This window comes from Tyto alba, unplaced genomic scaffold, assembly GCF_018691265.1.
Source record: "Tyto alba isolate M040663 unplaced genomic scaffold, T.alba_DEE_v4.0 Super-Scaffold_23, whole genome shotgun sequence".
In the NCBI taxonomy this organism is placed as follows: domain Eukaryota; kingdom Metazoa; phylum Chordata; class Aves; order Strigiformes; family Tytonidae; genus Tyto; species Tyto alba.
The window spans coordinates 4094336-4118408 of record NW_024881297.1 but is presented as its reverse complement, the minus strand read 5'-3'; the positions used below and the strand labels follow the sequence as shown (position 1 = coordinate 4118408).

At 44.7% G+C, this 24073-nt stretch overlaps 1 protein-coding gene across 4 annotated transcripts in view; it reads left to right on the top strand.

Moving 5' to 3' along the window:
• Positions 1-456: 456 nt before the first annotated feature.
• Positions 457-24073, top strand: part of ADAMTS3 (ADAM metallopeptidase with thrombospondin type 1 motif 3) — a 142314-nt gene continuing 118697 nt past the window's right edge. The window contains exons 1-5 of one of the 4 annotated variants that reach the window (XM_042796757.1): positions 457-599; positions 4701-4874; positions 16060-16397; positions 17943-18041; positions 19298-19325. In XM_042796757.1, coding sequence (XP_042652691.1) covers positions 16374-16397; positions 17943-18041; positions 19298-19325 — 151 coding nt within the window. In that variant the 5' untranslated portion in view covers positions 457-599; positions 4701-4874; positions 16060-16373. Of the gene's footprint in view, positions 600-4700; positions 4875-7899; positions 7976-10818; positions 10860-16059; positions 16398-17942; positions 18042-18522; positions 18675-19297; positions 19326-24073 lie in introns of those variants that run through there. The other 3 variants (XM_033007750.2, XM_033007764.2, XM_033007756.2) reach the window with 3 other exon arrangements.

Below are 24073 nucleotides of genomic sequence, written 5' to 3'. Positions count from 1 at the left end.
TATGTGAAATGCAGGTGGAGACCAAACACGTCAAAGCAAGCAGTACAGTCAGATCCTCGGTGCTCCCTTCTGAACCATTCAGACATATTTGTCTACTGGAAGGTTTGGGCAGAGAGTGGAAAAATCAGTACTCTTGAGAAGTGGAGAGTGGGGTGCTTTTCCAGGAAGATTGAAGGCAGAATCTAATTTTACACGGAGCCTCCCAGACTTGAGGTATACCAAAGAGTTTAATACAGTAACGTGTTAAATATAGAAAGGTGACTTGGTAGGCAAAAGAGCAACCCCTAAATCACTTCACACGTATAACACTGGACAGTAAATGAAGGGCTTCAGGAGTAGCAGGGCTGGGATTCGTGACCTCAAGCAGCTCCCGCTGGGGTGATTTTAAGGAGTTACTTGTTGTTTATTGCTTTCCAGCCTGCCTCTTATCAGAGGGGGGACAGCTCACTTCTGGCAGAGGCGACTGAGGAAGGTAATTTTTAAATCCTCCGCGCACACCTTACCAGCACTCGTGAGCTAGAGCCAGAGTTTCTGACTGCAGGAGCCGGGTGGTACATAAGAACCGAAACACTGAGACAAGACATCAGCCCCGTTTGGAGGTAAGCAGCTGCAGTGCCGGCCAAGTCAGGTTATTGGAAAGCTGTGGTTTTGTTCTTCTTACAGGGTTAGTCCCAGTCTGTGTCTCTTTAATAATCTTGCAGTGCTGCATCGTGGATAAAACAGCCAAAACACAAAAGAGTCAGGGTTGGTAAAAAAGAGACCGTCCAGCCCAAAGAGAAGGTGCTTTTTTTTTTTTTTTTAATGGATATAAATACCTGACGTGAGGGTACAAAGGAGATGGAGCCAGGCTCTTTTCAGCTGTGCCCAGTGGCAGGACAGCAGCAACAGGCACAAACTGAAACACAGGAGGTTCCTCCTGAACATCAGGAAAGGCTTTTTTTCACCGTGAGGGTGACCGAGCACTGGAATGGGTTGCTCAGAGAGGTTGTGGAGTCTCACACCTTGGAGATACTCAAAAGCCATCTGGGCATGGTCCCAGGCAACTGGCTGTTGGTGGCCCTGTGGGTGGACAAGGTGACCTCTAAAGGTCCCTTCCAACCCCAGCCATTCTGTGATTCTTCTGATGGTCACATTTTGCTAAACAGATAAATCTGTTAAAAAGGAGACTGGAGCATCTTTCTCGGATTTGGTTGAAATTGGAGTCAGTAAGCAGTAACTGGGTGTACTGCTTATCATTTTTACAAAGCTGATGTACTTTCTTTTCTTATCATTTTAAGGATTGGTGCTCTCCCCCAGCCCCAGGCAGGTACTGTCAATGAAAACAAACCTACTGAAACGGATCAGCCACTTGAGAGGAAAGAAATATCTGCCTTGAGGTGCATATGAGAATTTCCTCACCCTCATATCCTGACCCCTTAAACTACTACTACTTTGGCTTTCTCAGTTGTGCAAAGTGCAAAGCCGCCACTTGGAGGGGTATTTAATTACACAGGAACAAGAAAGAGAGTTTGGGGAAGGACGGTCATTCGATCTATGCCGTTTTTTTGCTAACAAGGTAAAATTAACAATCCTGTCGAAATTTACCACTAGGATTCAAAAGATGCGAGAGACAGTTGCCAATTCACAGAGTATGTTCCTCGTGATACACTTTGTTCCTGTAAGAAAACAAAGATACACCACACAGATGAAAATAAGGAGATGCAATGGAAGAGTGTACTCTGAACTGGGCCAGAAGTGGGCTCATGGCTTCACGTGCCCTAGTTCTTGCTATGACAGTTGAGAACCCTGCTGGTGTGTGGTGGAGGAGAAAGAAGGTGAGGGAGGCAACACTTGCCTCCCAGGCTTATGCAAAACCACTTGAAACTTGAAGTGAAGCCAAAGAAATGGCAGGTTATCATTTGCCCAGCACTGAGTGAGGGATGCTGACCTGTGCCTGAGGTCGGTCATTCAGTGTTCAGGTGAGCAGCTGTGCTCAAATTTGTCTGCTGATCTTGTGCTCTTCATGTATATGGAACCCACAATTTCGTTATCTGTTATTCTGCCAGTTCTCAAGACTGATATTTGGGCAATCTTCCTAAAAGCCAGCATCTAGGGTAACTATGGAAATGTTTGCTGCTTGTATTTTCAGTGATCAGCTGAGCAAATAGTGTCTTTTGCATGGGCATATGCCAAATTTTCATGTGCACCTTTTTTTTATCCTAGCAAAAGTTGTGTTTGTGTATCAGACATTCACAGATTCGGTTTGAAATACAGAGATTGGCTGAGGAGTCTGTGTGTGCAATTGCAAGCTCATCTGCATGTAAGAAGTTTTCTTTCTCTTCATGTCTTTACAGAATCTGGTTTATGTAAAAATAAATGTTATCCTGCACCACTTGTTGGTAGTAACTAGAACTATACAAGATACAATTAAACTGCACACCGTATATACTTCATTCAGATTTCATTATGGTGTGAACTTAGGAAAGTTTTTTCTATAAACTTGGTCTAATACCTTTTAGATGACCTGAGCTGATGTGGTTTTGCTGTTTAAATCATATGAAATGCATAGCTTTACATAGCTGCAAAGAAAAATAGATCACATCCTGCACTTTTTATTGTATTTGTCTTTAAGGTGTTAGATTTAGTGAAACCTGAGATTCAGATCAAACTTGGAGCATGCCAACCCACGTGGATCAGCACCAGAAGTTGTTTTTGCATGACTTGTGCACATCACAGCAATCTTAGACACGAGGGGCCGGTTAGCAGCCTACTTCCCTGAACTGCTCTAAGAAGAAATTCCTTGTCTGTCTAGAAGGGAACACCTAGACTGGGCTTACAGGGTGGACTGCAGGGTATGGCAAAGGTTCCTGAGCTAGTTTTAAGCTGGATAACTGTGATGCTGGAAGCAGCCTAGGCATTGCAGTGTGAACCCCAGCTCACCCTAATTTATCTGCTTTTTCTGTGGCTGCAGCTGGACTTCTAGCTACAGCTGCGTTAACATGCAGCTACCCTGGATGCAGGGCTGCGTTGCATGCGTTCCTGTGCATTGAAAAGAGGAGGCGTGTTACCAGTTGAGGAGGAGTACTTGCAATGCTTAGAAACAGTAATTTACCATTTGCAAAAGACAAGGAGTTACTGTACTGCAAAAGATAAAAGAGGAGTTACCAGAACATGTACTGCTCACCCAAAGATTTTGAGAAGCAAGCTAGAAAGTACTGAGATTTCCAGTCATATTTTATCATTTAGCATATGTGTTGGCTTTTTAGGCTTTCCACCTATAATGTTTAAATACTCAAGTTGTAACACGTGAGTCTAAAGTTCAGAAAGCCTTTTGATTTTTATTAAGGAAAATTGAAAGTCTATGCCTGTATTTCTTCTAGAGCAATTAGAATTGCAGTTTCCTCGGAGACCTGCCAATACTGAGGATGACTGAAAGTCACTTTACTTGCTGTTTGGTACGCATCAAGGAAATCGTACAGTCACTGCTCCCATCGTGTTTCCAGTTAAGATCTCTGCTCTGATGCAGAATGAGAAGGATGCATCAGGTAGCAGCGCTCTGTCACTCAGAAGCGGTGACTCCTCTTGCTTTTCCTGGCGGTGCCGGTACCTAACCTCACCTACTGCCAGACAAAGTGAAACATTTAGCTGTCTGCTGCTTCCTCCGTCACGTACCTGGCTGGCTGTAACCCCTTATCTCCTTGCTCCTTCCTTCCATAACCTCTTTGTTTGCATGCTGCTGCTTGGCTAATCTTGAGCCTTCTCCAGCAGCTGGAGCTGGACAAGCTCATCCAGCAAAGTTTGCTCTGATGATGCTATTACACTGGCAGAACAAGAGTGAAGGTCTCAGCTATCTGACTGGCATCTCTTAATTGGAGGTTTGTGTAAGTAATAAGTGAAAAGGATCGGCCAATGTCCTGATGCTGGTAGAATTGCGGAGCTTTTTGTGCATCTAGCTAAAACAGCTGGTGGAACATTGGAAGACGATTTCTAATTTTCTGTTATAGTTTTGTGCCAGTGACTGTATATAGGTCTGTAATTTGTGTCTGGTTTATGAGCCTGCCCCTTCCCCCCTCCACCCCACATTTATGAATTAGTTTTATTTATATTTGAATGAATGGAAACACAGCAAGGATAAAAACTATTCCCCTAAAAGAAGAAAAGTATTGAGAGACCTTAAGCATTTGTTAGTTCACTGGCAGCATTTGTTCTGTTTTGAATGTGGAATCGGCCGGCTGTAAACTGGCACTTTTACTTTGCCCAGTGTATTGAATTCCCTCTTTCTTCTGTGTGGAATTCAAAGTTCTAGTTGAGCGTAGAATGAAACCTATGAAAAGACCGTGATATCAAGTGTCTCTTCCAACAAAGCAGCAAGGGAGCAAATAGCAAATTAATAGAATAGAAAAAGGATCATGTTTCATGCTACGTGGCACTCTAGAAGAATCATTAGATGAGAGTTTCCTAAGGCGTTTTATATTGAGTAGTGATTGGCTAAGCTCTTTCCTCCCTTTGACATTTTAAATATGTATTTTTCTGCAGGATGCAGTTATTTGCCAATAAGAATCCAAGTTTAAAAATTCAATTATTTGGATATTTTAATAAAGGACATTATACTGTTGCTCAGGATCTGACAGGGAAATCTAGGTGAATGATGGTGGTAGTGAGTGAAACAAATGGGTGGTAAGCAGTTACTGATAATTTAAATTTGTCTTGAATTTCCTTAGGTGGTGAACTTACCCACTGGAGGCTGAATGCTACATTTGAGTTTTGGTCCTCCAAACTTCCTCCTGTAGCTCGTCCTGAAGTCAAAACCAGCTCCACTGAATGGGAGGCTGCGAGGAAGCTGCAGACAGACACTGGGAAAGCTAAGACTTCAAATTAAAGTTGGAAACTGTAAGGTAAGGAATATGCTTTAATCATACTTCCTTCAGTGTTCCTGATAGTCCATTAAAAACAGCAGAACGCTGAGCTCCAAACGAGCCTGTGGTTGCTCATGTTGCTCCACAACTTCTGAAATCATTGGCTGAACTGGGCCAAGTCTGATAAATCAACACAGGTACCAGAGTTCCTACAAATGACACATGGTGTGTGACATCTCATGTTATTGCACACAGCTTGAGACTTCAGAAAGGGCCTTTTTATATTTCCAATCAATGGAAAAGCTGCAGCTGGTGCTCACAAGCAAGCATGTGATAGGAACCTTCAGGAAATCAGGCTTGATTAGTTACAGTGCTTGGGCAATTGCGTTTCTTCCCATTCTTCTCTCCTGCTTCCCTCAGGCTCCCTCAGCAGAGTGGAGAAATAAGACCATTAGAAGGCAACAAACTTCTGAGACTAGAGCTATGCTTAAAAAATTAAGCCTCTTGTTTCTAGTTAGTGTAGCAGCTCTCTGAATTTGAACTGAAGTGAAACTGCTAGGAAGAAATGCAGATAAAGCCCAGTAAGTTATAAGCCTACTGTGCAAGCCTTTGGCAGCAGGTGAAAATGGTAAACTGTTTAGAAATTACAAAATGTACTCTGATTTCATTTGTGAAATGTTTAAGATCTGAATGGGGTTTTGTGGAGAAACATTTATGGAGGTAAGGATCCAGCGAGACTTTTGTTCCTAATGCGTGTGTATTTGCTTTTCATTGCCTGGTATTCCCCTGAAGAGTAAGTATCCTAGACGTGGTAATAAATTCCTGCTGTCTGAGTACGGTTTGTGAAATACAGATGGAAGGAAGAGAGATTAACGTCCCTTAACTACACCAATCTTGATAGTGTGATATCCTATTAGAAATTATATTGGACATAAGTAAACTTGAGTGTTTTCTCACTCTTCAGATGCTTTACCATTTTCAATTGTTTTTTAAAATCAAGTGTTCTATGTTGCTGGGACAGACAATGCTGTAGGGCAGTTCCTGTAACCAGGGGCCTATAAAGCTAACCATTCCAGTCTGCATAAATGTGGGCAGACCAAATAAATTGAGTAAATAACTCGATATTTTTTCAAGTATTTTTCAATACAGTTAGCATGCAAAAGTGGTGCGCTTTAAAAACCCAGAAAAAGTGGGGTAAAACCCCAACTTGCATGAATCCACACAGAGCAATTCTCTTACTTGAAAAGGATGCTTCAGGATGTGTTTGTACTACTAGACTATAGGCACAGAGCTGGTTTGATGTTACCTAACTTAGATGGTGGAGCTGGACTGGAGTTCCCAGCTCTGTTTTTTCTTCAGTACTTGTTTTCCCCTTGAGCTGTGCCGGGAAACCTGCGGGTAGTCTGCACTTCCAAACCAGTGACAGGAGTGATCCGAGTGGAACATCATCTTTACAGAAAAAAGGATTGGTGGAGGAGTTACAAGAAGGGACTGCCTTCTCCCTCCCTCTGACTCTGAGCTGAATGTGTACCCAATATGAATAAAGTTCACGGCTGTTGCAGTGAGGAGCTTCAGTAGAGGCTAACTTTTCACCTTTCAGCTTTAAAAATTTATTTTAACTATTCCTCCTTGTAAAATTATGTATGCATATATGCATGTCCATTGTTTTATGGCATAAACACTGATGGCCTTGACTAACAGACAGAAAAGAAACAGTAAGCGTTGAAGAGAGTCTCTGTTTATATGTATTCTCCCATATATTTTCATGTATATATATATATATGCATACCTGTGTGTAACTACACTACTAACTTGAGGTGAATTTTCAGATATTATCCTGCAGTGTGTTCCAAGCAGACTAGAACGTAAGTTAAATCAACCCAGAACAGTCCTAAAATAATACCCTATTTCGTGTTTCAATCCTTTTTAAATGCAGGTAAGAACATTCGGCCATCCCGTGCTATCCTGAGGATTTCTGGGCAAGCATGAGAGGAGAAAATAGGAGTGTTGCAGCCCTTGTGCCTAGCTGCTGAGCAGAAATATTGGGTTCTGATCTAGGGACTGTGTTTTGCACGTGAGCTACGGACTGCCTCTGCCTGTGTCTGAGCACGTGCTCCCACCGGAGATGGGGTGCTCGTGCCAGGGGGCTTCTGAGATGCTGTGGCAAAGTGCAGAGGCTGTTCTGAAATCGCCCCTCTCTCCCCGCACTGTTCAGCCTTTCCACAGCCTGGCAGCTGGAATAGCACTCTCCACAGACACCTGCTCCATTTTTTAAATCTTCCTTGGCTATTGGCCACTCACAGAGGCAAGTTGGACGGACTCTTGGTCTGATGTGTTCGGCCGTTCGCGTGTCGCCGTAGTCTTACCTGCCGTTTTCTGTCTCTGACTGTGTGTTGAACATTATCCCCATCACCTTGCCGGTGAATAGGATTTTGTGTTGCTTTGTCATGACATCTCTCCGCAGACGTGAGGTTCAGAAAAGTAAATTTTGCAGGGAGCTCTGCTTTTCTAGGAACCCAGAGTAGATCTCACTTTCCTTTGAGGTGGGTATTTTCTCGGAACTCCTGGAGTGAAAAAATACTCGGATAGAGGTGTGAAATGAGAAGGCCAATGATGAAGGAAGCTGTTTATTTTCTAAAAAGCTGCTTCCCCATCTCACTGGAGTGTTTCCTTGGTTTAAATGGCTGTAAGAACAGTGGATGTTTTTACTTTGCTTTAAATCTGTTCAATCCTTGCTTATAACGCACTTTAGCACTCCTTGGTCCTTACTGGATTTACTCGCTCCTCTACACCATGTAAATTCATCAGAAACAGACTGCTGTGGTAGTTCCCCGTTTCCCCTCTTAAACAGTATACAAGTTATTGTTTCCTCTTGCAAAACCCTTCTTTTCCTTTTCCCAGAAACAGTGAGCAACTACATTGAATGGATTTCTCTACAAGGTTACTTTACAGGTCAGCTTACTTTTGTCTTTTTACTTCAGCTGTCTCAGAAGAAATCCTCTGTGTGTTCTCCTGAATTATAAAGGCTGGGCAGAATGAGAAGCCTAGGTCATCCATTAATCCCCAGGCAAAGTACTATTCAGGCAGCTGCAGTGAAAGCTCTTGCACACTGCCCTGGAAATAACCCCAGCCTTGACGTGGTAAGACAACCCTAGGTAAGGACAGAAGCTCAGTTCTCATTTTCATTCAAGCTTCTGGTTTTTAAACAGTATTTGGAGTTGTCTCTTGTGGTTATGTTGGTCTCTTAAAGCAGATGGATCCTCATAGAGAGAGTGGAGAAGCAGAGTCCAGAGAGGCAGAGGTTTATCTACTAAACATTGCTATTCTCTCATCTCAACTTGTTGTTTTGGCTTAAATATTTAATGACCATGACCCCGTGTGAGAGCAAGCAAGTGGTATCATGATTTTAGCTTAAGCTGCTTTGCAGAGACAAAGCACCAGTTTTAATTCCTTCTGGAAATGGAAGTGATGTGGAAGCATCCCAGCAAATTCAAGTCCAAGTGGTAATACTTGCCTGCTTGTATATTTTCCCCTGAAGTGTATGAATTTGAATTATCTGTGTACACAGTGTAAGAGATCAAAGCTCACAGCAGAGATTTTCAGGAAGGCATAAGAAAGCTGGGTGTCTCTGTCCTGATGGCCTGAACGGTTAACTGTGTATGGCACTTCAATGAGTCTTAGGGGCAAATCTCTTTCAACTTCTTGGAAAATCCTGCCTGTGCTAGCCTCCCATGTGCGTTGGGGTCAGCGTGCAGTACAGAATGTGTACCAGAGTGACCTCAATGGGTTTGGGCATAAAACTGTCTATATAGGTAAAATACAACAAACAGTGCTAGAGTTAGAGTGTGACCTCACCATCTGGTCCAGTTAAGGACCAGTGTAGTATGTAAGCTGGCACGAGAGCAACGATGATGCAAAAATCCACTATTAGCAATTTCTTCCCCTATTACAAGCCCAGCTATACTTGGGTTGGGGGCAAATCCCAAAACTCAACCAACAGTGTAGCCAGTACTTCTGGCTTAAGGCCCGATATTACTACAAATAGACTGTTAAGGTTTCTGGAGACAGTAGATGTGAATGCTTATTCCACACCTAAATAATGATGATGCCAAAAAGAGCTGTCCCCACCCCCAGTTGAAAAGTAATGCTCTAACTTCACTGAACTTAAGCAGTCTGATCCAAGTATCTATAGTAACAACATCTAAGACATTCCAGCAGTGTTACAGCCTGCGTGTGAGGATTTCTAAATAAAAGTTGTCTATTTCCAATTCAGTCATATATGTTCCTTATGGAAAACAGAGGCTTAATAATGTCTTCTGTCAATTAAAACTGTTAAGATGGAAGTAATTACATAGGTGCATATACACAACACATGCAGATGCTAAAATAACATGAGCGTTACAACTTTCTGGTTGCATCTATGTATAATGTCACTGAAGTTTTCCTCTTGCCATCAGTATTTTCCTAAGTACTTAGCCTTATCAGGTGGTTCAAAGTTATGCCTAGGTAGGTGTGCGAGGAGTGGTCACCTGTGCTAGAAGCTTGGGAAGCTTCCTTCTTGTCCTTACTTTGATCCAGATGGTGTTCTCTTACATGAAACCTATTGAATGGATCAGCATCCATAAGATTTAATGAAGGCGCTTTGTTCTGTGGTTCTAGTGTGTTTATTTGTGACAGATAACTTTCCTGCTTTGTCCAGAATTGGGGTTGTCCAGTAATAACCGTGCTCAGCCCAGTCCTGCCATTGCAGCCAGAGTAACAGCTGCTTTCTGTTGCACACTCTTCATCGCAGGATCTCAGTTCAGCTCTTGACCCTTGGTATTGAATTCAGTTTGCATGATGACGTATAGACATGCTTCATCTGTGCTGTTGGACTGAAGGAAATTTTAATGCTGTATCACCTTAATTATTCCTTCTGGAGAATCCCTGTTCAAATATATGTAACAGCTAAGAATGGTTTGCACCTGACCTCGACACTCCTTTAATGGAGAGTAACCTACAGTGTTTAAAGCACACAATGAAAAAGCTGGCTTTGTCCCCAGCACAAATTTACAGAATTCCACACTGGTCCGGGTGTCAGCCGTGCGACACGGCCCCCACGCAGCGGGGTCTGGGGTGCTGCCTGAGCTGCACACAGCTCTGCGTTCTCTCCCAGGGAGCTGCGTGTGTGTTCAGTCTGCACGGGGGGATTTTCCTTCCTTAAATTAGAGTTGCCCATGCTAACTGTGTAGGGACTGCATAGAAGAGAGTTAAAGCTGACTTGGAGCTTAAATTATTCTAATTTTCTTTTCACTTGGGAGAGAACAACCGCAGTGGCTGTGCACAGGGATCATTGTTAAATGGTCTAAATTCCTAATAAGGCCCAGTGTTTTCCTGGCCAGTTTTATGTCTTTCAGCTCAAGAACGTGACAGAAATAGGGCCATGTGAGCTTGAGGCTGAGCATCCACTAAGCACTTTGCTAGGTTTCAGCTGTAGTGCAAGATGCCTTTAATGCAGAGATAGTGGCATAAACCGTCTGCCTCTTTTCTTTACAGCCACTGACATGATGTAATGCAAAGCTGATGCATAGGGGCTGGGATGTAGCCTGCGATTTCACATGGTCCTGGTCAACATGCCCTTTGAGCCACTGGCAGTTTACAGGAACAGTGGTGTCTTTTGGGTTCCAGCTGCAGGCATTATTAAAATGCTTACAAAAGGGACTACTGGCAGCCATCCTCAAGTTGTTTTTATTCTTGTGACATGGAATTACCTTCTGTAATAGATCAAGGAAATGGGAGTAACACAAACTACTGACATGATTGGAAGTATCTGGTGAGGTAATGAGATAACATCATAACCCTTTGGAGTAGGCAGCTTCAAACTGGAGTTGAACCAGACATTCTCATTGGCTTGCTTAAGGAACAGCCTTTTAACAGGATATTATTGATTTTTACATTTCATTTTTCAATTCTGTGGTGCAGCTTTTGTCTTTTCTGGTTTCAGGGAGTCAAGCCAGGATAGCTGATTTCTAATACGCTGGAGAGGTAAGGGAATGCTGAAGTATGCAACCTCCCTCCCTCTTCATGGAAACTTTTTTTTTGTTGTTTTTGCATGAATTGATGGCAGAAAAGGAATTGGAGTACTGAAAAAAATACTCACTTCCTCTCTCTGCAGTCATCTCCCGCCCCAGAAATTTCTGTAAGAATGTGACTAAACCCAAAGCACTTGCTAACAAGTTACATAGGAGAAGTGTCAAGCTGGTGAAGCCAGCAGAGGTGTACATGCGATAGGGTGATCTGGTTCATACTACAGTCTATCTAATCTCACAGTTTTATGGGATTACTTGTGAATCAAGCTGCTTTGTGGAGGGCATGGCCTTTACGAGAAGGCTTTACACAGTGTCTTTGTTGTTAATCAAGAGCTTGCCTAGGCTGCCACAGCTTAAATGTACGTAGCATGTGCTTTGGAGTAGGTTGATTCAAGGCAGACATTAGGCCGTTTGTGCACAAATGGTAAATAAAAAGCTGAAGAAAATGAGAAGCTGCAGCCAGTCAGCTGGCAGTGTGGGATGGGAATATCTGTCATCTCCACTGGGAACAAGTCTGGTGGTGATGGGTAGTGGCCATGGGAGGGTCAGCCATGCGTTCAGCACGGTTGTTTCTGCTGACCACAAACTGCTTCAAAGAAATAGTTATTGGAGGGTTTGTCTAAATTCTCCCAACTAGAGGGATACTTTAAGTTATGTGGTGTATCTCTGTTCTGGGCAGGGTGGCCATTACACTAAAAACCCGACATTTCCCAGTGTAATTTTCCTCTAGAGTAAGCTAACGTGGATGGCACCGCTTTTCACAGAGGAATTCTTACAGGGGACTGCAAGCCCTCTGATATCTTCCGCTTCTGTCCCCTCTCTCCTTCTGAAAAGTTAACTTTACCTGCTAATATACTGAGAATTCATTCCCTGTTCTTTCCAGTAACTGTTTTATGTGCTATTTTTGTATAATGTGACTGATCACCTTTGCTGAAGAATTCTAGTGCTGTAGCATATTCACAGATGTCTTGTTGGGCGGTGCTTGGCTACAGAAGTAATAAATGTTTGTGCCTAAACGGTTATCCTAGGACATCAGCAAGGCTGCAACAGCCGTCATATTTCCATTGCTTATGTCCTTCATTGGATATGAATCCTGGGAATTAAATGTTCCTGAAATCCAGTTCCTCGGGCTGGTTGGCTGCCCCAACAGAAAGGTTTACTTTGACAATTCCGGAAATTCAAACATGCTATCACACTTCAGCTTACAATAAATGTTACGGAAAGAACAGCCACTCTGTGGTCATAATAGTTATAGCATCTCTCGCATTTTGCATAACTGGGAGGAGATTTCAATTTCAAAGAGAGCACTGGGGAGCATTTTCTGCATTACCTAAGTCCTTGGATGGAGTGCTTCCCAGTGGAAGGTACTGTGCTGTCCAGTCAGTGAAATATAAAAGGGGAAGTGGGAAATAAAAAAATCCCTGGCAAATATAATCCCTGTTTAAAACCTCTGAGTGCAGATCCTCAAAAGGCCAGTAATTGCTCTTTCTCTCATCAGTGGAAAAATTATTGAGAGTGTGTGAGCAGCCATTGCTGGGCATCCAGCAAGCGCTCAGCCTCAGCTGGTGTCTATAGGTGTATCCCACTGCCTGTCTGTATATACAAGGATATTACAGAGGTCCCTGCTGTCCAGAGGGCATGCATATAAAAGTGCAAACCAGGAATTTGTGCAACTAGCAATAGGCTAGCAAAGCTAAGCATGGGTAGCACACAACAGTCCCCATGCCTCCAGCATGCAGGTACCAGTCAAGTAAGTCTGTCCCTCCCGCAGAGGCAATTCTCTAGAATTTTAAGGCAGATGGCACATCCACCACCGTGCAGGATGAGAAGGGTGTTTTCCATCTTGATTTTCTTCTGTGGGTTTAAGGTAAGCATGAGCATTTAAACGCGCCTTGGGTGCTGTCAGAATCTGTACAGAGCATTAGGGTTGCTGCTCAGCGGCTGCAGGAACTTGCAACACAAGAACTGCTGATTTCTGTATCAGTACTGCAGGCCATTAAAAGCTTGGTCTTACTGGATCTTATTTTTAGAATGATTTATGAGTATTTGTTTATTCATTTCTTGTGAGGATTGAGGTGGCTTTAACTGCATTTTATTTGGCATATATCGTCTCAAAATTAACCACCTTAAAATAGGAACAATTTTATGGAATGTATCTATTATATGAAATTGTCATAAGCACTGCCTCTTTCCATTACTTTTTATTTTTCATAACATATTTTACAACTGTAATTTTCATGTCTCACATTTTTCTCTCCAGTTTCCTATGTCCTGTGGTTAAATCTTGACCATAAATCTTACACTGCTTTGTTAAAAATAATAGGTCTACTAAGTTTCTTCATTTAACAATCTGCTAGATTAATAGTGTCTTTAAAACAATTAAATATGGTTGTGTGGTTTAATATTCCCAGTTTTAATGCACCATGAAGGAGAAACTATAGCCATTTTCATTTTATAGAGTGCTTGCATTTCACGTGCTGTCTGGCAGTTCTTGTCTGACACTTTGGTACTGAAATCCCTTTCTTACAGTGCTGTGGTAAATACACAAGAAGGGGAATATAAAAGAAAAAAAAAAAAAAAAAGAACCTTCTTGTGCTGTTTTGGAAATAAAAGGACAGAAGTCATTGGGTGACACATGAGGCTGAAATTTTAAATGTGGTGTCTCAGCAAAAAAAGGCTTTTGCAGCTTTGGAATGCCATGTAGTGGAGCTTGAGAGGGAGGTAGTCTTTTGGGTTGTAATGGCAATCCTCGTCCGGCTCCGGACGGTAACATCACAGCTGGGGGCTGGTTGTGGCGGGGTCGTTACCCGGGATGCTGACAGCTTTGCCAGGAGCCAGAGAGATGCTCCAGCTGCACCAGGGTTCTTGTGCAACTCACCGTACCGGCACGCAGTAAAGGGCAGGTTTCCAATTTAAGAACATAAAATTTGGTTCTTGTATATCCAGGATTTTGGGATTTGGGTGGTTTGGTGGGGTTTTTTTTGTTTGTATTTTTTGGGGGTTTTTGTTTTTTTTTTTTTGTTTTTTTTTTTTTTTTTTTGCAGTAGTATGACTACAGCCCTTCAACTGAAGGGTCTTTGTGCGTGGCCTTTTTATTGTGTGCGCTCACAATGCCTGCTACAATGGGGCTCCAGTCCATGAATGGGACCTCGGGCATTACTGAAATGCAAATAGTAACGAATTTTAAAAATGAGTCACAGGCGTTCTTTTCAGGCATATCCCGTGCTTAAGAAACTGATTTATATTGCTTTAGGTTTAACGATCACACTGTAGGCTTTCTGCATCTCTAATTACATGGAAAATAACTTATTTCTACTTTTCATTAAGCCAACAGTTAGCAGGCTGGAAACCTGGCCAGGTCATGTACACGTACTCTGGTTTCACAGGATCGAGATCCAGGTCTCTGGTCACCCTGCCTCACTCAGGACCCTGCTCTTTGCTTGTATGTAGATCGGGGGATGCTTCACCAAAGAGGAGAACCTGAGGCCCAGTCATTAAAGGAAGTTAGGCTTTGACACCAAAGCCAAGTTTCAGCAGAGCTGGTATCTGGAAGTAAATAACAAACTGCAGTTTTAATGGTAAAGATGAAAAGAGAGGGCAGGGGTGGGAAATCCAAGCATTGTATAAGGGATATGTTCTTCAGTTTGTGGAGGTGGCAAAGGAAGTAAATTAATCTGTAACTACCTTATCTTGACTGTCCTGTACCTTTGTGTGACCCAGCTGCATTATCTTCTCTTAAAGAAAGATGTCCTCCATGGGCCACTGCTACAGCAGTTCCTAGGAAAATAGGCAACCATCTGCATGATGCTCAGAAAATATTTTTAGTTTTCTAAAACAGGCGTTCAATGTGGATATCTCTGCCATCTTAAATAGGCAGCTTGGTTTACCCCTGGCTAAGTTTTAGTGATATGTCTATTTTGGAAAGAACAGAATTAACGTTTTCCAAACTGGCCACTATTCAGAAAGGTCATTAAATGCAGACTGGCAAAGAACAGAGTACATCAGAAGCTCAGTAAAGTCTAGTGATTCCTAAATATCAGGAAATGTTACTGCAAAACTGAATATTGAACCACGTGTGCATGCATGATTGGTGAAGACGGTGATTTGTCTAGACTACAGATATTATTCCTAGGTGTTTCAGTTAAGTTGACTAGGGGCTGCCCTCAAAAAAAAATGTAATATAAAGCTTATATTAAATAGCACTGCAAGAACTCACGTTCAGTTAATTTCTCTCGGTTCCATGGAGGGAATGTTTTTCTCTAAAGTTTCTCTGTTGGAATTCTTGTTCCAATTAAAACTTGCTTTGAAATTGTTTTGCGTCGCAGGCACTTCTGTGGTGAGAGGATGTGAAATTTCCTAGAGACCAGGTTGCAGAGCCTTTATTATCATGTAATGCCACACTTGACTCGCAGCACTGAGTGCCTGCTCCTGTATTATTCTTGCCATGCAAATAGTGCTGCAGTATTTGAACTTGGCCCTGTGTAAAACCTTGTAGAGTTCAGAGCCTCTTTGCTTCAGGGCCTAACCTCAGGTTCATAAAATATTTGTAGCTGTCACTCCGGTGTACCAACAGAAACTGCATGGATGCAGAAAGCTTATTTGATACATTTTGGAAGGGCAAATACCTCACAGTTTTTTAACAGATACACGTGTATATGTACATGCGTATGTAAATACATGTATATCTGTCAGACTTGAATTACACACAAGAAAATCTATTATTTGTTTGGTAATAGTATGTTCAAACTTGGCTGCTAGAGATGAGAAATGCCTTTAATTGAACTTTCAAATGCTGCCTCAATTGACGTTTGTGAACAGCTATGGTACTCAGTCTTGTTTTTTATTAGAAATAGCTGGCGAGGCATTTAATTTTAACATCTTATTTTTCCTCTGTTACAATTCTGTCAAACCTTGGCCTTTTGCTCCCATAGGCCGCAAACCAGAACATCCGCCCTGGCCTCCAGATCTGTCTTTTATGTATCTTTGTTTCTCTGACATTTAGAAACTTGTTTAGCTAATTGGGACAAGTTCAACAACCTAGGATGCAACGCACACAACTTTACTGAAATAATGTTTTTAAGATCCCAGAAACAACATTACAGAATGCCAGAAGTTTGGTTGCCTATGTCTGTTCTGTCTTGGCTTTCTCCACTTAGATACTCCCTTTGACGTTTTGGTCAGCAGTGCTCCACGCAGCACCTGTATGACTGGGAGATGTTGGTGTGGCTTTTTCTGCAAGTTCCTGCAAGATGCAGGGTGAATTGCTTAAACCAGCTCCTCCTGTGTGTTCCCCGGGGGCGAGGAGCCCGACCTCGTACATTTGTAAAACTGTGGAGCAAAATCAGAAAGAGTGTGGTTGGAACTTAGCCAGACAAAATGGAAGAAAACGAGATCAAATAATGAATTGCACCTATAATTAGCCTGCAGAAAGCACCAGAGATTGCGCAGATCCATCATCTCACCGCAGAAAATGGATGGCTTGCAAAGCACTCAGGTACGTTCTATTCTAGAAAAACCCAGAAGGAAATCAACTTTATTGTTTTCAGGATTTGAATAGTGTGCAATAAATAAGGTCTGAGGTCACATAGTGAACACCAGTGAGGGAAATAAAGCATGGAATAGCTGCACGTGGAGTGAATGGCACCTGTTTTGTGCACGGGGTGAGGGAGAAGTGGTGTGTTAGCAAGTAATGCCAGTCAGTGTCTTATGTGCAGATGACAGCAAGCTTAGGTTGGCATCCGGCGTTTGGTGGTTCTGAATTGACAGTTCTGATTCTGTGGCTTTGCAAACTTACTGTCCTTAACTTACCTTTTAATGTATAATTATGTAGCTAGCCATTTACAGGACCTCAGCCTTTCTGATTCTGTTCTTTCCAAAAAGTGGCTCTTGTGTAGTGCGCAACTGCCCCGCTGCTGGGGTGTGCCGAGTGTCGCAGGCTGCTCTGAGTATTTTGCATACGGAAATGATCTTACTCTTCTAATAGCAGATACATATCCAGGCATTCCCACTTGCACTGAAAAATTCCTTTTAATTTTTTTGCTTTGTGAGACAACATAATGCAATTCAGCGTCTGCGTTGTCTGAAACAGCAGGGCTGCTCCACAGGCTGGTATGGTTTAAATATTCAAGATATCTCCTGAAAATCAAGGCTGGAGGTCTCCTCCTCTTAAATGTTGCAATGAGGCAACTCGGGTTTAGTAGAACCAGGATTTTCTTTTTCACATAGATATGATGGTTCCTGGCAGGCAGTTCAAGTGAAATTATTATTACAGTTAGGCTTTCGCACATGTATTCTGAAAACCTTTTGAGTAGCAACCATCCTCTTGTTTGTGCTAGATGGAGGCCAACAGAAAGTTATTTTGGTTGGTCATGACATACCACACAAGTGGCAATACAAATGGTAAAACAGAACGGTGTGATTTTAAATTGGGATCTGGATGGTCCCATCTCTTGTAACATGAGATAATCCTGACCCTGACAAAATTCAGCCCTCGCTCTCGATACTGCTGAAGTGCAAGGATGCAGGAGCGTTTTTTCTCTGGCTCCTAAGAAGTATTTGTAAAGGTTCTTGTTTCCCTCTTGGGGATACCCTTGGTGGGATCCGTTACCAACTAGTTATTGCATAAACTCAACTGTGTAACATCATCTAGGCACATATAAGGGACCAAGAGCCTACAGTGTGTTCTTGAAGATTTTGGGTTTTTTTTGTCCGTGGAAGTCCCTGTGTGAGTGGATTTGGGGTTTCTGTCCAGGCTGGGCAGCATTGCCTGTTGTGCAGCAGAGATGGGGTGGTGGCCAACCTCCCAGCCCGGGCGGGGGGAGGGTGGTGTCGGGCTGGGAAGAATTTTGGGGTGTTCTGTAGCTTTCTGGGCGCTGCCTCGGGTCGATAGGAAAATCCGACCACTCGGGAACGTCCTGGTCATCTTTGCAGGGTCGCTGCCACGGTGCGGTTTGAAGCGAGCATCCCTGCCGTGGTCGCTGGTGGCTGGGAGGACAAACGGGCGGGAAAAGTTTATTCCTTTTTTTTCTGTGGATTTCAGGCACACGGAGAGAAAGAAGACTGGGGGCGTGGGGGAGGCCCCGAGCGTTTAGCGAGGAGCGTGGGGACAGGGCAGTGGATGAAAATGACTCCTCTACGCGTGAGAAGTCAGGAAGTTCGCATGTTAAAGCCCCGGCTGCCGGGCGGGGGGGGGGGGCTGCCCTCGGGGTGGGGGTGTCGGAGGGGTTCGGGTAACCCCGGGGGGGCGGTTGGGGGGGGGTTGGGGCGGGCCGCGGCGGGGGTGGCGGCCCCTGACGTCGGTGTGTCGGGCCGGGCCGAAGGCGGGGCCGGGGGGGGTGGGGGTGTGGGTGGGGGTGTGTGTGTGTGGGGGGGGGGCCGGTGCGGCTTTATTAGCGCCGCAGGTCGCGGTGAGCGGGCGCAGGCAGCAACAGGAGGCGGCGCGGTGACCCGCTTGCCCCCCACCGCCGCCCGCCGCCCGCGCCCAGCCGGCCCCGGGGGGGTAGCGGGGTGCAGCCCTCGCTCCCCCAGGCACGGCCCCGGGGGAGGGGTTTGGGGGGGGGGGGGGGGGGAGAGAGAAAGGAGAGGGAGAGGGAGAGAGAGCGATCGAGCGCGGAGCCGGCGGCGGCGGGGGACGCAGAAGGCGCAAAGGCGGGAGGAGCGCGGCCGGGAGCGTGCGGTGGGGCCGGGCGGCGGCGTCCCCGTGATGGTGCTCCTGCCCCTGTGGGTAGTGGCAGCCGCGCTCCTGGGGCTCCGCGCCGCGGCCAGCCGGCAGGTGAGGGACGGCGGGGCCCGGGGGGCGGGCGGGGGGAGCCGGGGACCCCCCCCCCCACACACCCACCCTCCGGGGCCTCAGGTCTGCCCGCGGGGTCCCTGTGCCGGCGGCCCCCGGGGAGCTGCTGGCTCCCGGGCCGGGGGGTGGGGGGTGTGGGGTGTGGGGTGTGGTGCCGGTGGGCCCCGCGGGGCTGCTCCGTGGGTCCGGCTGTCACCCGGGGGCTTGCCCCGCTCCCTGGCAGCGTGACGAGGGAGAGCCCCTCTCCCCAGCGGGGCTCGCCGCTTTCCGGGGCGCTAAGGCCCCGCTTTGGGCACCGAAGGAACTTTTTGGCGCAGTGTCGCGATGTGTAGAACGGGTCGCTCGGTGTTCCGTAGCAGCTGTATTGATGAGATGAAACATATTAAACTGATTAAATTTATACGGAGTCTGTTAGTATATTGCTGGGAACAGCTGTTAATTCAGTTGAGGAGAAATGCCAGCCCTGGAAACCAAAAGCAGAAATGTAAAAATGGTGCAATACAGACCCAAGTAATTTTTCAGCCTTCTAGAAGCGCTCTACTGTCACACGTTGCATAGTAATTACGCTAACAACTTTGTGCATGTGTTTCTTTTCTTTTCCACAGGCTGGCAAAGAACAACAGATCCAAACAGGTGAGTCTTTTTAACTATTATTGGGGCTATCAAAACTGAAGTAAAAGAAGGAAGCTCACCAAACTAGTTTGTTTTCTGGAAAAATGATCTATATGCAGGCGAGCATTCCCTTTTGTACCCCCACACCATTACCACCCAGGCATTTGTTGTTTCATAGCAATGTGACATGACTTGAATTTGCATGCCCTCTCATTCTGCAGTTTTGCATCCTGATATGTATGTGCTTCCCTTCTTAAATAGTAACCAACAAAAGTTAAAAATGTCAGCGTGCTTAAACTAGCCCTCTGACTATCCCAGCAGATCAGCTCTGGGTCAGACACTTGGCCTTCATTTCTACGTTTCTGAATCAAGGGGGAAATGCCTACTCTGTTTGGCTGGGGCAGGCCATTTCTCTTCTGTATTGGAAGTGTTCAACCTTTTCTTTTAGCTGGAAAAAATGTGTCTAATGCCGAGGCCTCTTCATATTCTGTTGATGGCACAGGGCTGATGGTTGTTCATTGCTGTGTTGTAAACTGATATACTTAATGTAAGAAAGTGCTGTGCAGCAAGGTCGACGTCTGTGATGAATGAGGGTGCTGAAGTGAAAGGTGCTTGTTAGCACCCACAGGGTACTTCATACTTGAAACTTAAACCTCTCTGACTCTTCTGAAGACGGGAAGCTTCGTATAATCAGGAGCATGTGCACACAGTTTAGTTTCAAAAGGTGTGTGTTCGTTTAAACCAGCAGATAATTTAGTGCTCTGTGGGGATAGAGGAGGGTGTGGAAAGATGCAGAAACTGGCGTTTTCTCTCCCCGGGTGTTAGTGCAAAGAGATGCCATCTTAGGTGCTCCTCAGCTTGCCCAGCTGTGAAACGAGCCTTCTAACAAACAGTTGGCTCTTCAAGTGCGAGCGTCTGTGCTCTCGAGGAGCTTTTCACCCAGAGGAGCAGTAGGGGTGGGAGTGGACCCCAGACAGTTCTGATTCCAGTTGCTGTTAGACCTCCAATTCTGAGGTTTTGTTCAAAAAAAGGAATTTCAAGTATTCCTCCAAATTTTGGAGGTCTTGTCTCCATTTTAGTTTGGCGCTGCATTCTTCTGGGCTTAGGTTGATTTCCACTGTGATGAATGAATAATGGGAATTGAGACAGTTAGGTAGGTTTAAACCTAACTGGCAAACAGACTTCTTTTCCAGTGGTATGCTGATCCTGTGTTTTATTTCTAGTCGTTTCCATGAGAAATGGATTGTATTTGAATTTCAGAAACCGTAAGCTGTAGAGGAATGCGTTCTTTGAAATTTTACAGTACATCAGACAAAATTCTTTAATCTGGAGAATAACTTTTTGTCCTTTAACTTTTTCCTTTCACTGTGGTGGCCCTGCTGTAGTCAGGAGCCCATGAGGCGCACAGGAACCACGGGAGAGAGGGGTGACGTTGCATGGTGGAGGGTGTACCGGGCCCCCCGTGCCAGGTGTGCGCGCTCAATGGGGGGACAGGCGCTCGCCTGGATTTGGGGGCACCTTGGGACCTTCAGCCACTGATGGGATCTCACCTGGGAAGGGGCGGGTGGGAGCCGGAGAGGACGTCAGCTGCTGGGTCTCTGCTCACAGATCCATCAGCCCTTGGTCCCAAATGTCCCATGGGGCGGCGTTGGGACCCCCTTGGGATGGGACTTGGTGTTGGCGGGTGCCCGGTGAGAGCGAGCTGCTGGCCTGTGGCTGCCTCCTCGGCACGACCACCCAGCATCGCGGTGGGGTTTGGTTCAGGCTAGCAGAAGCCGTGAGAGTCTGATGGCTCACCGAGACCAGGCTGTCCACAATCCCTGGCTTTCAGGGATCGAGGGGGTTTTATTGAGGGGAAATCTGGATTTTCGAAGCGCAGATAGCTTGTTAACACAGTCGTTGGGATTTGTCTTACGCTAAATGTTTTTAAACTGTTAATATGTACAGTAATGGATCCTGTAAATTCTGATTCAAAAAGTATGGCTTACTCAATTTAGAGTTTTAATGGCGGCAGTAAAACCTGCATTAGGATTGCCTCCAAATGGGCTGTCCTACTTTTAAGTCCCTATTAAGTGTCACTTTATATCGGTGTTGTATATTTTGATTTGGCCCAGGGCTGGCTGCTGTCAGCAGCTAATCTTTTCTTATAGATTGGAAAGCCACTTAGGGCCAATTAAAGCATATAGAATTGTTTGGTTTTTTTTTTTTTTTTTTTAATACCAGTACAGAATGTCTTATAGAGATACAGTGAGTTACCCAAACTTAATTATCTGCATTAACGCGTAGCATACTGCAAGTGCCTGGAAACTGTCAGGAGGAAATTGTACTGTTGTCGCTCTTGAAATAAGTAATTCTGAAGGTGCTGGCACTTGGGCTGCTGCTACGTCTTCGCTTTTCCTGCCTCAGCCTCCCACACAGCAGAGCTCCATTGCTGCTCAGTGCTGCTTCTGGAAGAAAACCGGGATGTCTGACCCGCAAAGTGGCAGTGCCAGGCTGGCCTTGGCTTTTATTCATCCCGCTTGCAGTGCCCAGCACTGAAGCATACTGTGTAGCCTCCTCCCTCCTCAGGTGCAAAGCTGTGTGGGAATCCTCAAGAAATCCATCCCACTTCTCTGTCCTGTCTTTCTCCCTGGGCATTTCTGCCGCCTGAAGTCAGCCAAATACAGAGTGCAGGGTAGTTCTGAAATGAGCCAGTTGTTGAAAGAGAGGGACCAAAACTGCTTCTTGGTATCTGGAAGCCACCGACTGGCAAGGAAGGCAGAAAACAGTGATGACAGAACCCCTGTTAGGGCCGTCCCACTGTCACTGCACCATCTTTTTGTGTTAGTAAGCAGCACTTTGCTAAGTGACTGGAAAGGGTCTGTGCTCATCCCATGGCGGTTATCTGTGGGATGGAAGGGGAGCCTCTCAGAACATGGGACAGCCTTCTTGTTGAAATGCTGTCCTCTGAATTCCTGTAGCAACGGGCATTTATTTTTTTTTTTTTTTTTTTTCCCCCCGGTACTTCCACTGCAGAGCTGGATGCCTGCCACCCAGCAGTCTGAGTGTGTCGGGGCTTGTGAGTGCTGTCCAGAAGGTGCTGGCACAGGGATGCGCTGGAGCAGTGGCGTTAGATCCCGTCCTTCGTCTGAGGGAGCTGCACTCCCTGACCCCCACGTGCTTTCTGATCCATCCCTCAGGACAGGCGAGGGAGCTCTGGAAGCTGATGGGAGCTTGCTGGTCATCCTGTTGTGTCAGGATGAGACAGCCTGGGACTTGGTGTACAGCCCAAGGCTGGCCCGGTGCGGACGGGATGTTACCAGGAGTCCCCACACACTTGTTTCCTTGTGCGGTCCCCAGCATTGTCTCTGCCAGAACAGTTGTGCTTTTGGTATAATTTGAATGTATTTCCACATCGCTATTCCTAATTGAAAGATTTGCTAGCAGTATAGAGGCAGGTGTGGTTACTGCACATAGTAATTAATCTACATCTCACTGCCATGGCTCAGAAAATGCTTGGGGAAAAAACAATGCTGCTGACACTTTGACTCAGTGGATGCATTTCACAGGTCATGATGATAGGCGAAGGAGCTCCTGTGATCAAAAAAATTAAGTTTGTTCACAAAAGTTGGACCTCTGGCTGGAACGCAGAAAGCTGGAAGAATGAGAGCCCCATTATCAAAATTTACTTACAGGCAGTGTGAGCAAAAAGTAATCAGAAAAATTAGCACTAAATGACGTTTAAATACTTGTTAAAAGAAGAAAGAAAAGTAATGTCTTCAAACCTGGGCAACGAGGTTTAGACATAGAAGTAATTTGTCTGAACTTTCAGAAATTCCTCCTTTTCCACTGATTTCAATTTAGACTATGCTTTTGAAATCTTTTCTCCGTGTTTATGCGTTTGCAATTCAGCTGTGGACAACCACATGAACAATTTTTGATCAGTGTATTTCACAAACACTTATGCCTAAAAAATAAGGCTCTTCCAAATGCAGGTGATGATTAAAAAAAAAAAAAAAAAAGGCTAGGAATTTTGAACCTCCATTGTCCACAGTTGCTGTACAGTGCAAAGGCAACTACTGTGAGCCAGTGGTGTTAATTCTTCAGTTCCATGTGTATTTGAGGGGGGAAAAAAGTGCCGACAGCCCTCTTCAGAGGCATTCTCTAGCTAATTGTGTTTTGGCACACAATGAAAGAATGCGATGTTCTTTCTTAAGTGCTTCCTTTCAACTTAAACATTGTGCAACTGGAGCAGCAGTTTAAAGCCAGATGAAAAAAATGAAGAAAATTGGAAGTTAAGTCCTTTTTCTATTGCTCTGTGCTTCTTTTCTGATCGTTACTGTAAGCTTTGAATTAGCAGAACAGATCAACTCTGAAATTTTAGCATAGGAAGGGGAACACCTACAGCTGGAATAGCATTTCCTAAGACCGTACAGTCTGTTGAAAAAGGGTAATGTAAGTCAGTGGAGGAGTTTAGATGTCTTCAGCATTCAGTCATGTCACATTTAATTTTAATTGTCTTTGAACAAAAGGCATTTCCTCTTCTAGCTCAGCATTTAGAGACTCTGGAAAAGGCTTCTGCTGACTCAAAAACTTGACAGTTCTTATTTTCCACCCTTTGTTCCTACCTTCTTGAGGCTAGCTGGCTGTTCTTGTTATTAGCAAAACAACTCTTTTTTTTTTTTTTTTTTTTTTTTTTTTTTTTTTTTTTTCCCGCCAGTAGAAATCTGTGAATACTGCTGGAAGATATGCAAAGCAATTTCTAAGTTGTGCATTGAACACAGAATTTG